The 18,147-nt window shown below is 35.1% G+C and overlaps 2 protein-coding genes across 4 annotated transcripts; both read left to right on the forward strand.

The window, feature by feature from the left end:
• The first annotated feature begins 266 nt into the window (after positions 1–266).
• LOC112058142 (SET domain-containing protein 4) lies at positions 267–2,158 on the forward strand. Its single transcript, XM_024098828.2, has one exon. The coding sequence runs from the start codon at positions 774–776 to the stop codon at positions 2,145–2,147; it is 1,374 nt and encodes a 457-aa protein (XP_023954596.1). The 5' UTR covers positions 267–773; the 3' UTR covers positions 2,148–2,158.
• A 2,393-nt stretch (positions 2,159–4,551) lies between these two features.
• On the forward strand, positions 4,552–17,256 carry LOC112058141 (iron-sulfur clusters transporter ABCB7, mitochondrial). Of its 3 annotated transcripts, XM_052882575.1 has the most exons (14): positions 4,552–4,740; positions 4,820–4,922; positions 6,324–6,454; positions 6,793–7,000; positions 7,547–7,713; positions 8,273–8,402; positions 8,736–8,884; positions 9,968–10,142; positions 10,724–10,881; positions 11,314–11,477; positions 12,379–12,508; positions 12,993–13,121; positions 13,770–13,916; positions 15,024–17,256. In XM_052882575.1, the coding sequence occupies exons 1-14, from the start codon at positions 4,588–4,590 to the stop codon at positions 15,231–15,233; spliced, it is 2,154 nt and encodes a 717-aa protein (XP_052738535.1). In that variant the 5' UTR covers positions 4,552–4,587; the 3' UTR covers positions 15,234–17,256. The 3 variants fall into 3 exon arrangements, with proteins under 3 accessions (XP_052738535.1, XP_023954594.2, XP_023954595.2); XM_024098826.2 differs by lacking the exons at positions 13,770–13,916; positions 15,024–17,256 and having other exon boundaries at positions 6,378–6,454; positions 12,993–13,474; XM_024098827.2 differs by lacking the exons at positions 13,770–13,916; positions 15,024–17,256 and having other exon boundaries at positions 4,600–4,740; positions 6,335–6,454; positions 12,993–13,475.
• Positions 17,257–18,147: the final 891 nt, after the last annotated feature.

Below are 18,147 nucleotides of genomic sequence, written 5' to 3' on the forward strand. Positions count from 1 at the left end.
ATGTAACTTCTGCAATTGCAATGAATCTCAGACACTAGATCACATATTCTTTTCTTGTGCATCATTCGGCATACAGCGCCTAATGCTGATTGATCACTTAATCAGTATTTACAAAAAGATAGAAGACCTGCCGCGCTCATTGCAAGATTTGTTAAAAAATCCTCTAAATTATAAATACTTATATCACTTTATTATTAACACAGTTCAAGAAATTTGAATTTAATTTTGATCACGGATTTACGATTTACTATTTAGAGTTAGACTTTGACATTGACATCACGGAAATACCTACCAAATATGAGAAAATAATGGGCCAATCCCAAAGATACAATACATCACAGATAAGACTCTAAAGATAAAAATATGACATTACAAGATTGGATTGGACCAATCGGAAATCGGAAAGTTTATACTTATTAATACAATCAGATGAATCTTCAAAGATTAATATTTATAGAAGAAAATCTATAACATAACACACGATAGACAAGGCTATGCCTAATAAAATACAAACTCAAGAAAGAACTCCATTGACGTCTGAACAGGCTGTATGGTCAACGATCTTTGCCTGTCCCAAAGTTGGGGACAAATAAAAAAAAAAAAAAAAAAAATATTTTTGTTTTGATTTTTATACGTATCAACAAATGTGATTTCTGAATGAAAAATTAATTAATATGGACATTAACGTGTATGATATGAGCTAAAATGACAACGATTGAACCAATAATTTATGAAACTTTTTCAATAGAAACTTTCCCTGTAATCTTATAAACATGGGGAGGACGCAGCGTAAACGAAGACGCAAGAAGTTGGTGCAGTTTTACACGTGTAACAACGAAAACAGTTCAATTTTATTGAACACCTGGTTGTCGGACAATGGACTGCGTAGCAGTAAGAAACTCGTATTCGCCATGTTCGAAACAACAGGGCGAGGTCTCCTAACAAAAAAGAAAATTTCTGCTGGTGAAGAGCTGATGAACCTACCCCTTAATCTAACTATTAATGTGACTAGTTTATTAATGGATGTCCTGTTTTGTAGAATTTTTTTAGAGAACAAAATTTCCTGTCTTTTAAAATATAAGCAAAAAGTTTCATTCCAATCATTGATGGCATTTTATCTTATACATTTAAGAGCACAAGGTGTTAATTCCAAATGGCACGTTTACTTAGAAAGTCTACCCAAAGAATACACAGTCCCATACTTTCTGCCAAATGAAATGATATGCCATATTGATAGTGAAATTGTAAACGAGATAACAAAACAAAAAAATATTATTGTAACCTCTTTTAATATTTTTAGTGAAGTTTTACAAAATACAACATGTAATTATATTGAAGTACAGAATTTGGGATCATATTTCACATTATCAAGATATGAATGGGCATATTTCACTGTCAACACTCGATGTGTTTACATGGATTTAACTAAACTTATTGACTCACAAAACTTAAGTAGTACCATTTTGTCTCTCATTAACGATAATACTAAAATATCACTGTGCCCATATTTAGATATGATTAACCACAGTCCAAATGCGAGGAATGAGACAAAACTAATCATTAATAAAGATTTAGGTAATTTACCACTAACAAAACTAAATGAAGATATATTTTCTGATGTACGCTTTTCTATTTACACAAAGAATAATTTTGATCCATATACACAAGTTTTTATATGCTACGGAGACAGTCATAATTTAAAATTGATAACAGAGTATGGTTTTTTTCTACCATCAAATGATATTGACTTTGTACCATTTACTTTTGATGATATTAATTTATATTTAAATTCAAGAGGTGTAAAACTTTCTGGAGATCAAATAGCATTTATAAATAACCATGGACTAAATAAAGATTTGTATATTGATTTGAAAGGTCTAAGTTTCAATTTCTATGGTTTATTGATGGTAGTAAAGTATTATTACAACAAAAATCTAGATATAAGTAGATTAATTTATTCTGCAGCCATTTGTTCTAATGATAGGGTTTTAATAGAATTTATAATGCCAATGGTGAAAGATAGACTTGTAAGTATAAATGTAGATCTAGACAAATTGTGTAGTTTTAGTAAAAATATGATTTTAGATAATTGTATCAATCTCATGGGTCAATATGTTAATATATTAGAAAAGTTTATTAAATGTTAGATTTCAGTATATCTAATATTTTTATTTATTTTTTTATCTCTTCATCTTTAATTATAGTTTAATATATTGGGAAGTCTGTAAGCCACCGCGACATTTATGTATCCAATACAAGAAATCGCATAGCTATATTAAAAACTAGCTGACGCCGCGCGGTTTCACTCGCGTGGTTCCCGTTCCCGTAGGAATATGGGGATAATATATAGCCTATAGCCTTCCTCGATAAATAGGCTCTCTAACAGTGAAAGAATTTTTCAAATCGGACCAGTAGTTCCTGAGATTAGCGCGTTCAGTCAAACAAACAAACAAACAAACAAACTCTTCAGCTTTATTATATTAGTATAGATGAGCTCAAGCAAACGCTATCAAAAAAAAAAATTAAAATTGATAAATAAAATTTCAGAACATTCTGTTTTATTCTATTTCGGAAGTACGAAGTTAATGAACTTTGACCTTGTTTCAGAAATTTTGTTTAATACCTAAATACATACTATTTTTGATAGATCAAGTCGGCGGCGGTGTCTTTATTAGGGCTGTTGATAAAATATCGATAGGTAAATCGAAATATCAACATTATCATTTAAAAATAGCGTAAGTATTCATTACTAATATTTTTATGGACGATATATCGATAGTTCGATATTGAAACGTAGATCAGTAAAAAAAATCATTAGTCCCGTTTTTTGAAAAAAAAAACTTTGTGGTAGAAAAATTTGTAAGTTAACGCTTATGTAATTTTTCAGCACATGACTAAACTGCACTGAAGGTAGGGATTTTTGTATTTTGTACCAAAATCAATTTAACTTAAAAACCGTAGAATTTCGTACTATTTACGGGACACCCTGTATAATGAAATTACAAGGAAAACTATCATATCGAAAAAGCAATGGGGATGATGACTAGGTTTGAATATATTGATTTTTATGATACATTCGGGTAAATAGGGTCAATGTTAACTAATTTATACATAAAAAGCAAAGATTGTCTGGATATTTGCAAAATAAATGAGATTATAAAATTTCAAAATCTAAAAATAATTTATTAAAAAAATTAAAAATATTTTATCGTAATTAGATGAAAGTTCATACAGTTTTAGCTTCCTTACATTAAATGTGACATTTTTCAATAATGAACTATAAACATAAACGCACAAATAACAAAGATATTAGTAATTTTGTTTGAACGCCCATACAAATCCAACGATCATTATATTGCCTATGACGTCATTAGTTCGAGCCATTTTGTATGGGGCGTTTTTCAGGGATCCGCGGCAGCGCCGCAAATCTGACTCTTTAAATCCCTGTAGCTCGGTAAGTAATGATCGCAGATATCCTGTTCCTTTTACAAAATTGCTTTACTATTAGTATACTCTTAATTTATATACAATTTAAAAACTGTCATCTTCCCTATTGCTATGTAAAGAGTAATAGTTGACCAACTTAAAAAAAGCAATTGGAAATCGATTTGCTTACTAATTCCGTTGTTATTTAAAAAAATAAAGTTGTCAGTAAGATAACTCAATTTCTGTTAAAACTAGAAAGCTCAATTTTGGTATGTATTTAGGTATACAAAATGACAAAAAAAATTTGAAAAATAAAAATTTTGAAAATACCTCCCCATATGCTAAGTGAGGATGAATTTTTCTATTATGCATTACTTAGGGGATTAAAGTGGTAACTTAATCTACGGAACCCGACACGCACGGCGTGACCTGACACGCACTTGTTCTATTTCTTTATTTACCAACCCATACGATTCGGTACAAGTACCAACCTAACCAACCTTTGGGGTCCTCCAATCCTCCAATGATCGTTTGAAGCCAAAGACCTTTCTTTGGTATAAGGTCTTTGTTTAAAGCACAAAGAGCATACATAATGATGAATCAGTGTTACCAACTCTCCAAAATATTTATCCCTAAAGTTCGTGTTAAAAATGTCTAAAATCACTTTAATTATTGAGTTGTCCCCCTGAAAATATAAATGCATAATAATTTAGAAATAATATGCTGTAATATGTTTCAAAAGTCTATATTTAATACAGACAACATATTACAGTTGCCTCAGAGTGGTTGTAGATTAACGTATTATATATTGTTATAAGTCGCTAGGTCAAGAAAGAAATATTAAAATTATCATCAATTTAAAAATATTAAAGAGTCAAAAAATCCCTGAAAATACCCCTAAAAATTTTAGACCCCTAAAAAAATCCCATTTCACTTATTTGCCCCCTAAATTTGGGGGGAAAAACCCTAAGTTGGGAACCCTGTGATGAATTATTTCATGTTTTGAAAAATAATAGAGCAGTAGAGCATAGAGACTTCCAGAGGGAGTCAGTCTACTCTATGGTCTACGTACTACGTCAATGTCAGATAAGTGTGTGACTGTCATAATGTCAGTGTCATCTCAATGTCAATGTCATTTTCAGTTCGGATTCGGAAACGACCATGGCGGCGGCGCTGTTGGCGAATAAAAGAATTGATAAATTAATAAATAATCATTTAAAATATACGAAAGCCTTCTCAAATAAATCAGTGATTTTAAACAAACCACAATTCAATATTATTTGTAAACAATGCGCTGCTGCAACATACTTCAGGGTACACGAAAGAAACTTGTTAATATGTATGATTTCGAGTTAAAATTTTTAGAGTTAATTTTCACGTGTTTTCGTTTTAGTTTTACTCTTCACAAACACCGAACAATGCTGGACAGGATTCAGCGAAGAATGTTTTGGCGGCAGTTTTGGCTAACAAGCCCAAAACTGGGAAAATTCCTGTTGGTAAGTCGTGAAGCGGTAGGCAATATTAGATGACTGAATTTCAGTTCCTAAATATTACGTACATATTGTTTGCCAACCAAAGTTGCGTAATTCAAGGTTGATCTTAATATGAATACTATGTTTTATCAGTTACAAGATATTTAAATATTTTTTAACTCTTATAATCTTGTTTAAAAGAATATAAGCTTAGTACTGTCTACTACTCAGTTAGCCAAAAATAAAAATATACATGACATCAAGAATTGTTGAACAACAGTAAATCAAATCCATGTTTCTGTATATTGCTATGGGGCCCAAAGTGCTTTTCGACCATTAACTGTACTGTACTGATAGGATGCTTGATATGTAAATACTTTTCAGGGGAGACCTAAGTATATTACTTGTAGGAACTGCTTTTAAAAATATACTACAGTGTAAGCTCTATATAATGACACTAAAGGGACTGTACATTTTATGGCGTTATAGACAGTGGTCGTTATATGGATAGAAAAAAACCGTATGAGTAAAACTTTTTTTTCCATACTTTATTTTTTTTTATAGTCACGTTTACTAATTAAAAGTTTGTGAGCAACAAAGAATATGATAACATTAAGTCCATGACTTCTACTTATTATCATGGTCAACAATAGTCTGTATATACATGCAAGCCCAATTTGTAAACAAAAAAATGAATTCCTTGAAAAGTTTTTTTTTGCATGATGCCGACAGTCGAGTGGGCCAGGATAATAAAGCAACAAAACAATGTAGACAGCTGTGCGATTTTCATTAATTTTGGCAACTTAAAATGTACTTTTTATTGCTTAAATTTTATTATAGAGAGTAGGTGTATTGCTATTTAGAATGTATCATTGTATGGAAAGCAAGCTGAACCAATCAATGTGATTTCAACGCTTAAGTGAGTTTGTCATTCAATCGTGTGACGTTACATGGAGTTTACACTGTATTTTTTGAATAAAATTTATTAAGTCATTACTTATAAGAATAACCACATTAAAAATAACTTATTCTCAATTGTAACTAATTTATTAATAAGTTTCTCCTAATTATTTCAATAGTCCGAGCTTGTTTTGTATTGTTGTATAAAACACAATTTTATGTTAAAAAGTAGCTCTCAGAAATTCCTTGCACTTGTTACTCATGCTTTGTCATTTTAATTTTTAACTTCTTTTACTTTTAGAAATACTTCTTTAGTTTTTTATTTCAAATATAACATTCCTCATATATAATATCATACTTACATTATTACATTGTTTGTTTTATATTGTTTTTAATGCCTGGTTGACACAGATCTCTATCCCATTCACCTTTTGTTTTCCCCGCTTGCCTTAACCCTTTTTTGTTACCCACATCCTGTGTTCTTTGTACATCCTGATACATCCTGATAGTGTGTCCCCTCCCTAGGGATCCAAAAGAGAGACTGCTTTCACCCAGGCGCTTCTGTTTTGTCCCGTGAAGATATAAACCTGGGAGATGCCAAGCCTGTGACGGGGACTGACATGGTGAGAGGAATGCTGGAGTATGTGTGGCCTAAGGTCAGTATTTTTAGTTTATTTTTAATAAAACTTACATTTAATAAAATTGTTCAAGAACAACTGTTGAGTTTCTAGACAGTTCTTCTCAGCAGAAAAAAATTCAGTCTAGTAGAACGATAATGAACTATTTAAGAGCATTTAAAAAAAGTGTCAACTAGCCTATTTTGTACAAAATTGTACATGTCCAAATATAATAAAATAAAATAAATAAATAAAATAGCCTTTTATTTTGAACAGCTTTTGGTTACATGAGTGTTGTGTTTGATTTAATTGATTATATTATGTATATATATTTACATCCAAATATAATCAAATAGGTTTAATTTCTCCAATTACAGGATAATGCGATGATACGAAACAGAGTAATGGTATCCCTCTCACTTCTCTTTGGTGCTAAAGTGATGAATGTGTCTGTACCGTTCCTGTTCAAATATGCGGTGGATGAAGTAAACCAGATGACAGTGACACCAGCAGGTGACGCATTGCTGGGTATGGCGACAGTGCCTCAAGCTTTGGGAACCACTGCTTTCAGTTTGTTGGTTGGTTGTAAGTATTTGTGACTTATAAGATACTTGTGACCTACATGTGAAGGGTTAAGAAATTTCTTAACCCCTCACTGACAACTCCAGGGATCTGCTTGACTGAATTGACCTGGCACTGTCATAGTGAATCCACAGAATGCTAAGAATTTCATCTCATTTATCATAGCACATACTTGTATTTTGCTAGTGACCCTTTCAGAGTGCCTAGTCGGAGTTTCAATGTTTTCATACTGTGACGATCGCGTACACGTAAACGCGAATTTATATGGAATTGAAACAGTATTGTAGCGTCACTAGATGGCGCTGTTACAATTCCTTAGAAATTCGCGTTTACGTTTACGCGATCGTCACAGTATTAAACTGCCACTAGGTACACAGATTAGGCGTCTTAAAGTTTAAAATATATGGAAAATGTCATTTACCATACAGATCCTCATTAGTATCCTCTTATTAAGTCCATGAATAATATTCAATAAGGTATTTTTCATTTAAATAATTTTGTTTTTTATTTTATGATATGAGAGTAAACCAATATTGTTATACTTCTCAGATGGCATTGCTCGAGCAACGGCAGCAGGTTTCAACGAGTTAAGGAATGCGGTATTTGCTAAAGTGGCTCAACACTCCATCAGAAAACTGGCCTGCAATGTGTTCACACATATACATAATCTGGACCTCAGCTTCCACCTGGGCAGACAGACGGGGGCTTTATCAAAGGTAATATTTTAGTTTTGTTGTGTGTATCATCTCCTCATCTCCTTAGCATGGGAATATGCTATACAGTAGGTCAGACCAGGTTGATAAGATCATTCGAATTTCACCAGTCATTCGAATCGATTAGATTTGGTGGATTAGAATCTAATCTACCAAATCTAATTTTTGGTAGATTAGAATCTAATCTACCAATTCTAATCTAATCTATCATCTATTGATTAGATGATAAAAAGAAAAAATGGTTATATACTTTTTTCGGTTTTAGCGGTGGGGTTATTTTATTTCTTTGGCTTGAGTGAGTATTTAGGAGATCATTTCCTTCAAAATAAGTAAAAAGTTAACCGCGCTCGTGGCTCTTGGGCACTATCTTGGGCATCTAATTTCTTGATTGTCAATGTCAAGCCACCAGGGCCAGACCAGACCAGTAGTTGATGTACCTATTAACAAATGAATAGAGAGTAATAGAAAGAGAGAGTAGGAGTAATAGAAAAAGAGAGTTAAATAGTATGATGGAGTAAGGGAAAGAGAGAGATTTTCTATTTATGTTTTATCTATGTTTTAGACAATAGATCGAGGTTCCCGCGCCATAAACTTTGTGTTGTCAGCCATGGTGTTCAACATAGTGCCAACTATATTCGAACTGACGCTCGTGTCCTCCATACTGGGCATCAAAGGAGGATTGGCCTTTGCTGGTAACAATTTTGAATTGATTTAATGTAGTAATATCTGTGAAGTAATTGGGGTCGACCAACACTGTGCTTACCGGTGTGGGATCGCCATTCCAGCACCTTGGTACCCTAAATTCTATCGGCTCTTTGAACTATGCGTCCCGCCCATTGCTACTTCAGCTTCTCGATTCGTTGAGCTTATGTCGGTGACTTTCGTTCTTCTGCAGTTCATTTCTGACTCGATCACGCAGAGACAATCCGAGCTTTATCCATCGCCCACTGTGTGACTCTGAGCCTTCTTATGAGGCCCAAACTCCTCAGCATTATAATATTAGTATAGATGGTTATTTGCGTCAGGTGTGGCGTTCAGCTGCGTGGGCGTATACGCCGCGTTCACGCTTGCCGTCACACAGTGGCGCACCAAATTCCGCGTCTACATGAACAAGGCGGAGAACGAGGCGGGCAACAAGGCCATCGACTCGCTCATCAACTACGAAACTGTTAAGGTAAGTTTTTATATGATGCTCATTTAAAAACTGGTAAAGTCAATCGTAATACTAATGGATATGAACTCTGCCACCGATTTCGCTTGGTGTGGGGTAGAATCCGGTCTGGAGCATGTACCTCCAACTTTTAAGAAATTAAATAGCACGTGTCTCAAACGTTGAAAGAAAAAGATAGTGAGGAAACCTGCATACTGGTGAATTTTCTTAATTATATTTTTGACAATACGAGCCAAAACGCCTGTCGGCCATGATAGACAGTCTATATATCAACTGTTTCATGACGTCACTATAATAAATCCCATACAAATGGAGCGTTTAACAAAAATATTATTTAACAATTAGTTCGACTTTATACTAATAGCATTAACAACTGAGTCTTAGGGCCATAAATCATTTCTCTATATCTATCTCGCTTGCACTTATGGGTCTTATGGAGCCGTCTAGTGAAGGGTGTAACAATGAAAGACATATTATCGATAAGTAAAGTTTATTATCGTATCTTGTTCACAAAATTAAAAAAATTAACAATATTTGATTTAATATAATACATATTTCATATTATATAATTATTAACTAAATAAAATTAATCTTCATCTGAGTCTTCATCATCAGAATCTTCGTCTTCTGCCAAATTTATTATATATTAGTATCCATAGTGCGCAACGAGTAACACATGAATGTATTTATTTAATTGCAGTAAACACATTTATAGCAAAAAAAATACGCAATGCAATTACATTAGAAACCGACCAATCAGAATCGTCCAAATCATTATTGACTCATCATTAGCACGTGCGCAGGTAGCCGTTTATCGATAATTAGGGTGCGCAGGTAGGCGCGCTGCACATTCCTATCTTTTTTGACTTTTATGACCGGACGACTCAGATGATAATGCGCATACTATAGTACATCAAGGGTGTTAGTGACGTCACAAAATGGACGACAGCGTTTTTGACGTATCGAAAATTTAAAAAATACGTGATATTTAAATAAATTTCTAAAAGAAATCCTTAACTTTAATTAATTGATATCGATATATTTCGGATCCTTATTCAAACCTCACACAAAAAATTCTCTTCCCAGTACTTCAACAACGAGGCGTACGAACTACGCAAGTACGACGATTCGCTCAAAAAGTATGAAGACGCGTCGCTCAAGACGGCCTCCAGTTTAGCGTTGCTCAACTTCGGACAGCACGCCATCTTCAGCGCTGGCCTTAGCGCCATCATGATCTTGGCTGCTAATGAAATTGCTCAGGGTAAGTGGTAACGAAGCGGTGGCGAAGAAGGCGAAGAACGATGGAGAAGCAGGTTACAGGAGCATTCCTCTTCTATTCATTGAGAAACGCGCCTGTTGCAATCCGCATCTCGTTTTCCTTAGCGAAATCGAAATTGAAGAATAGGCTAGTTGACACTTTTTTTAATGGTCATACAGTGGAATTCATAGTAAATTGTTCTACTACATGATGATCTATATTTCAACTGTTTCATGACGTCACTATAACAAATTCCTTACAAGCGGAGCGTTTGACAAAAATATTAGTTTGATGTTTAGTACTTTATGTAACATTGTGACGTCACAAAATGGACGACAGTGTTTTTGACGTTTGGAATTTTTTTTAATTAAAGAAATCCTTAACTTTTATTAATTAACATCCATATATTTCAGACCCTTATTCCATGTACTATGCGAAATTAATATTGTCTAAATTAAATTTGATACGAGTCAACTACCCTGTTGTATGGGGGGGTGGTAATAGTGAATTTATTCCCGGAAGTTTACTGAGCTGTGGATGTAAAAATAAAAAAAATGTAGAGTACTGATGATGTGTTTGTCCAGGTAACATGACGGTGGGAGACCTGGTGATGGTGAACGGGCTGGTGTTCCAGCTGTCCATCCCGCTGGGCTTCCTCGGCTCCGTGTACCGCGAGGTGCGCCAGGCGCTGGTCGACATGCAGACCATGTTCACCTTGATGACGGTGCAGCCGAGGGTCAAGGTGAGATTGGACTACTGCTACTAAACAGTAATACTATAGAATAGCTGATGATGGTGAGATTCATCATCATCAGCCATTATGTATCCACTGCTGGACATAGGCATCTTTTAAGCAGTGCCAGCCTTCCCTATTTTGGCTTTTTCTATCATCCAGAGGTCATCGCTCCCACCTAGTTTCGCTCCTCCCTCCCTCATCGCTCCCGTCTTTCGTCACCAAGACGCTGTCTCCACTCAAATACCATGACTCCGACATACAATATGACCAGCCCACTGCTACTTCCATGTACTAACCCTGAGAGCTATGTTGGTTACTTTCGCTCTTTGGAGAATTACTTCGTTATACAACATACATTAGAAGGTAGAAGGCTTAAATAGGTTAAATAACATAAAAACCACTGGTGGTAGAGTATTATTTGCTTGAATAATATTGCAGGAAAAGGAACAAGCACACAAGCTGGTAGTGGACGCGAAGACAGCCACAATCGACTTCAAGGACGTTAGCTTTAAGTATATCAACGGGAAACCGATATTCAACAACCTCACCTTCAGCATACCTGCGGGGAAGAAGATTGGCATCGTGGGAGGTTCTGGTAGTGGGTAAGACCGCTAATGTAATTTATATAAATATAAATTTATTGCTGTTCGTTAGTCTCGCTAAAACTCACAACGGTAGGTTTAAAAAGTGAGAAAATTTTGAAAAATTGCCGGGAACACCATAAAAACAATCCTTTTCTATTTCCCATACAAACGTTTAAGGGGTAGGGTTAGGGTAGGGGTAGAGTAGATAAGGAAGAAATGCACATAAGTCAAAGCAAAGCTTGACCGGGTCCGCTTGTTTGTACTAAACTCAATGCATTATTAATAATTATCCAAATTATCACTAAAATTGTCATAAAATAAAAAGATAAAAATTGTACTTGACATAATTTTCGATAAATGAATATATTGGTATATAACAAGGTTGTAAAATAATTCAGCAACAAAATAATTATTTTCAAATTGTCAAGGTTTTCATGGCGCACGAATGTTACAAGTTCCTCAATTACGGATGATATTAACATTCATTATTTATGTTATTGTGGAGGGGAGGTATCCGTTGGTATAAATAAGACGGTATTTGATGACTTGAGCTCAGTTGTTTGTTAGGCAGCGTGGACACCGTCACGCTGCTAGTGTAGTTTTTTGTAATTATTGATCATAAATTGTTTAGAGTGGGCATGGAGAACATGTCGGTCAGAAAAGGTGAGTGTTTATGCATTGTAGAGGGATCTCTTAAACCTACTCCCATGGTCACAAGTCCTGGGTGTTTCCTCTACCACTAAATAATGGTACAATCACTATCTCTACTACCCACACATGAAGTACATAAAAAATATTTAAAAAGTAGACGGACAGACTAAAATTTAAAAAAGTTTGATTGTGTTTTAATATCATCACAGACATACACATCAATATTATTTATATGTATTGATAATAATTATAAATAATTTCTTGTTAGTAAATCGACAATGGTTCGCCTCCTGTTCCGTTTCTTCGAGCCGCAGTCGGGGCAGATCACTATCGCGGGCCAGAACATCAGGGACCTGGACCTGGCCAGTTTAAGGAGATCCATCGCTATTGTGCCACAGGTACCAAACTCTAATAAAATAATACATAAAACACCAGTATCTTTGGGAAATATTGGCTCAACTTGATTTTGTTTTAGTTTTTGGGGAACATTAAAAGGAAGTTGTCTGTTTTTTGAAAACCTATTTCTCAAGAATATAATTGTGGCAGTATCAAATTAAAATACCAAATTCTCAGATCTGAAATCTTTTGGACATGTGAAATATCTTTATTGAAAATAACCAACCCATACAATTTATCTTCATCTCAATTACGCTAATAACCATTCAGGTGTTGAACCATCCATCTGAATGTTTTGCATTTGTAATGTTTACTTTTTTTTATTGAATGTCAAGTTAGCCCTTGATTTAACTTGTTTTCACGTGACGATGCAGTCTAAGATGGAAGCGGGCTAACTTAGAGATACAAGTTTTTTCTACCCATATCTCTGTACCTGAATGCCAAACCGCATTGCGATAGTTAAATTTGTTGTTGTTATTTGTGTAGGACTGCGTGCTATTTCACGACACGATCTACCACAACCTGCACTACGGCGATCTGTCCAAGTCGCAGGAGGACGTGTACGCGGCCAGCAAGATGGCCGAGCTGCACGACTCCGTCAACACGTGGCCTAAGGTACACATTTGCACGACACGATCTACCACAACCTGCACTACGGCGATCTGTCCAAGTCGCAGGAGGACGTGTACGCGGCCAGCAAGATGGCCGAGCTGCACGACTCCGTCAACACGTGGCCTAAGGTACACATTTGCACGACACGATCTACCACAACCTGCACTACGGCGATCTGTCCAAGTCGCAGGAGGACGTGTACGCGGCCAGCAAGATGGCCGAGCTGCACGACTCCGTCAACACGTGGCCTAAGGTACACATTTGCACGACACGATCTACCACAACCTGCACTACGGCGATCTGTCCAAGTCGCAGGAGGACGTGTACGCGGCCAGCAAGATGGCCGAGCTGCACGACTCCGTCAACACGTGGCCTAAGGTACACATTTGCACGACACGATCTACCACAACCGGTGTAAAAATATGTATATTCCAACTGTTGATCGACTTTTGTCTTTCTTTCATCTCGAGATAAGCACATCTCTGATGTTAATGATGTTAATGATTGATAGATAGACGGGTCTTTATTGCACAAGCTATAAAGAAAAAAAAGAAAACCGTAAAATGTGCGAAGGCAGTCTTATCGCTAAAAGCGAACTCCAAACAACCTTTAGTAAAATATTTAAAGTTAATAATGGTGGCTTGTCTCCAGGGCTACGAGACCCAAGTGGGCGAGCGCGGTCTGAAGCTGTCAGGGGGTGAGAAGCAGAGGGTTGCGATCGCTCGCGCCATACTCAAGGACTCGCCCATCATCATATTCGATGAAGCCACGTCCAGTTTGGATTCGCTAACGGAACACGTGAGTTTGGGAGATTAATCTTTTTCATATTCAAAAGACAATGCTTATTGACTAGGGGAAAAGTACGTAGAGCCGGCGCAATCGAAATGTAATTCATATTATAGGTATAAATAAATAACAATTGCCAAACAACTTACAGTATTGACCCTTACCTTACCTGACCACTGGCGGCCTCTGCCATAGTAATGCTATGGTTTTCTATAGAAACCCTGTTTTAAATTCCCTGGTGGTGTCAGATTAAGGTTTCATATTTTCTAAATTGGGTGAAAAGGTAATATCGCAGTCAAGGGCTAACTTGCCATTAAATAAAAAAAATACCCTTGTAAAATTCGAATATCACAAACTAGCAGAAGTTCCCATTGCCGTGAGAATAAAGGTATAAAATAGTCTGTTACTCCCTAATGTAGCTTTTTAATGGTGAAAGACTTTTTTTTTTTAAATGCAAATAGGCTCGCGTTTGACCATGATCTAACCTGATGGTAAGTGTAGATACAGTTTAAGATGGGACACGCTTGCCTAGGCTTTTTCAAATCGGTACAGTAATTTTTGAGTTCATTTGTTACATATACATCTTTCCTCTTTTTAATATTAGTGTATATTTAGCTATTAAATTCGTTGATGAGTTACATTTCGTTTGCACAGGGCCTGTGTTATTTCTGAGCAGTGTCCTTCTGTTTATTTGAATTGGTATTTCAAAGTATACATTTACATAAATGATTTTAAACTTATTTCGTGGTTGTTCATTACGAATATTATTTGAACGGGTACATACCACGATGAAACGGTGGTAGAATTGTGCAAACCAAGAGGGCGCCGCGAAAAACCGAATAACAAAAGCGATGTCGTGAGTGTGGCTTGCGTAAACAGACAAAATCGCGAGATTGTTGAAAAAAGAGAAAAAAGAACAAGAAATTGAGTAGATCGGTTCTGCCTCTAATAGCTGCTGTCAACTTCGCATCTCGCAAACTTCAGTTTCGTCGTGACCACGATCCATGCAACTGGGTCGATAAATCGACATTAAAATCTCGTCGTTTTATCGTGGCATGTAGCTGTTTAAATAACATACATTTACATTATTTTATGCACAATATTTTGTTTAAATTCCAGGCAATTCTCCAAGCACTAAAAGCCGCGACTGTCGGCCGGACGTCTATATGCATAGCGCACCGTCTGTCCACAGTCGCCGACGCCGACGAGATATTGGTTCTAGAGAATGGCACCATCACGGAACGAGGAACCCATTCCACATTAACTGCCAACAAATCCTCTTTGTATAATAGGCTTTGGGAGAAACAAAACAGGGACTTGCCTAGTTAGATAAATCAAAGTCGTTGGAAGTTCAAAGAAGCTGGCTTAATCGAAGGCTGCCTTTTTTTTTCAAAATCGTGGCGCATGATGGTATTACTAAATGGTGCCGAGTCGAATATGCCATGTTGATTCCACTAACCAACAAATTCCTCTTTGTATAATAGACTTTGGGAGAAACAAAACAGGGACTTTCCTAGATAAATCAAAGGTATTGGAACTTCGTATAGAAGCTGGCCTAATCGAAAGCCACCATTTTTTTTTCAAAATCGTGGCCCACGATGATAATACTAAATGGCGCGGAGTCGAATATGCCATATTGATTCAATGTCGGTATTTGCGACCAATGTTGATTGTTGCGTGCAATATTTCAAATGGATATTCATTTTATAATCTCAGCGTTGTTAGCAATTGAAAGATAGCTAATTTGATAACTTTTTCGTAAGGCCAACTTGAAAATCAGGAGACGTTATTGATTCATTTTACATTTTCAAAAAGTAATGGTTGTAACTTTTTACTTTGTAAGTACTAACTAGATGAGGAAAAGAATAAAATGACTGACGATTTTTCAAAAAAGAGATAGATTATAAAGGAAAAATTCCAAGAAATCTGAGACAAAAGTAAAAGTTCAAAGTCCTTCTTCTAAGTCTTTCTACATAAAATATCACTTGTTGGGAATATGTGCGTTAAAACAATGAAAATTTTATAAAATAGTCAAGAAAGAGGAAGCAAATTCGTTTCGAACCCGGGACCTTTTGAATCGTTGCGACATACATAAATCAATCTACCTCGTTTAACTACGATACGAATACGATATTTAACTGTAATTTTACATCACACATACCAAAATACTCATACTCATTACCAAGTATGAAACATATTTATTTTATATATCATGAGAAGTCATTAAAGAACTTCGTGGCAATCCAAGAGACACTTAAATTATAAACCTTAATAATGTTTTTCAAATGGTTACAATGAATAGACCGGCGACTAATATATAATAGTACATTATGATATAAGTGCGGTAAGTTGAAAATTACAGCCGAGGCGATATTGCAGCTCGATCCAAAGGCGAGAGCTATTATAGTAAGGAAGCAGAGGCTGTAATTATCAGGGCGCACATATGTCATACGACGTTTAATAACACATTTGCGAGGAAACACACTTTGAACACACTTTCTGAAAACGAATTTACATCTTTGCCTGTTTTGCATAGGATGACATTTTGATTGCTTGTCATTTTTGCACAGATAACGAAGTGCGCACACCAGCGTTTGTTTTTGCAAATGCACCAAAAACAGCCAGTGTTACTAATAAAGTAAATTAATATTTTTGTGTTTCTGATGCAGATAAATGGTTGTATTTATTGTCAAAATTATTAAAATTAAAGAATTAAATGGCTTTTTACTATTATTTTATCACACAAAGTTAATTTTATTCATAAATTGTTGAGCACTTTTCTGACATAAAAACTCTTTGACAAGATTTAAAAAAGTATCGTTCGTTTTTAGACGGATGACCAAAGGTTTTATATTACATTACATGCACATGTGCATTTTACTTTACATTACGGTACATGTGCGTAATGAGATACATTACTATATTGAAATTGGTGAAATAAGCGATGCTTTACGAGCAAATGTGTTATAAAAGATATATTTTATGATTCAACATTTGTGGGTCTGGATTCTCAAAACCTCCCAAAGCCACTACGGTCCAAAAATCTATAGTTGCCTTCTGTATTAACATATGGTAGGAGCATGGACTGACAAGGTATCAAATTTTAAAAATCAAAAAATTCAGGTATAAAAAAACAAAATTTGAGGTCACCACAATCTAGAAAAGCCACTATGGGGTATTTTATTGGCTTTGTTGGATATCAAAACACTGTCTGACAATACATAAAAGTTGAAATGTTAAATTTTATAGTTTATTTAAAATGTTGTTAATAAATTAATTAAATTATGTAAATATAATTAATATCTATTATGTACAGTTACTGTTGAATAAGTATATTAAATATTTTGTTTTACTTTGCGTTTTATTTCAAGTCTTAGTTATACATATACCTAACAGGCTAATTGACACTTTTTTTAAAAGGGTCTCAAATTGTTTACTATCGTTCTAATAGATTGAAAAATAACAGTATATGTTTTTGAGACATGAATACACAAAAAAATTATGGTCATATATGGCCATGGTTGTCTATAATGGTGATTTTGTGTGATAATGTTTTGTTTAGTGTGGGCATGGAAATGAATTTAAATGCATTTTGAAACCTATATCCAAGGTCACAAATCCTAGGATCTGTTCGAGGTGTCTCCACGTACTTATGGACTATATATAAACTTACAGAATAGACATCGCTAAAAGCTAACGCTGTTACGTCTTATATCTGTGATGGTGCCTATTATTTGATACTAGCGGACGCCCGCGACTTCGTTTGCGTGGAAATCAATGTAAATTTTCAAGCCCTATTTCACTACTTTAGGATTTTTTGAATTTCAAAAATTTTTGAATTACATTATATTTCGTATTTTTTTTATGATCTATGAACAAATTTTTAAAACTGTAACTAAAAAAATGAAGGACTTTCCATACAAACTTTCAACCCCTATTTCAACCCCTTCTCATTTTATTTTCGCAATAAAAAGTATTCTATAACCTTTTTTTTTTTTTTTAATTTATTTTGTACCAATATTAGTAACACACAAAAGTAAAAACAAAAACAGTGGACAAGGAAACACTTATCTCTATAAGAGATCTCTGCCAGTGACCCTTGGCAGTGGGAGAGATTTTAAACAAAAGAAATGGATAGGTACAACAGAAAAAAAAAAGTGAGGAAACATATTATACCTTCTCCGTATTATGGTCTTAAACCGTGCCAAGTTTCATTTAAATTCGCCTCAGTAGTTTTAGCGTG

The sequence above is a fragment of the Bicyclus anynana genome, chromosome 7 (genome assembly GCF_947172395.1).
Source record: "Bicyclus anynana chromosome 7, ilBicAnyn1.1, whole genome shotgun sequence".
NCBI classification, from domain to species: domain Eukaryota; kingdom Metazoa; phylum Arthropoda; class Insecta; order Lepidoptera; family Nymphalidae; genus Bicyclus; species Bicyclus anynana.

Excerpts from the sequence above, each read along its gene's own strand:
- LOC112058142 (XM_024098828.2), top strand. The coding sequence starts at position 774 with ATGGGGAGGACGCAGCGTAAACGAAGACGCAAGAAGTTGGTGCAGTTT.
- LOC112058141 (XM_052882575.1), top strand. The coding sequence starts at position 4,588 with ATGGCGGCGGCGCTGTTGGCGAATAAAAGAATTGATAAATTAATAAAT. Across the intron at positions 4,741-4,819 it reads CTGCTGCAACATACTTCAGG|TTTTACTCTTCACAAACACC; the intron begins GTACACGAAAGA and ends TTTTCGTTTTAG. Across the intron at positions 8,885-9,967 it reads TCAACTACGAAACTGTTAAG|TACTTCAACAACGAGGCGTA; the intron begins GTAAGTTTTTAT and ends TTCTCTTCCCAG.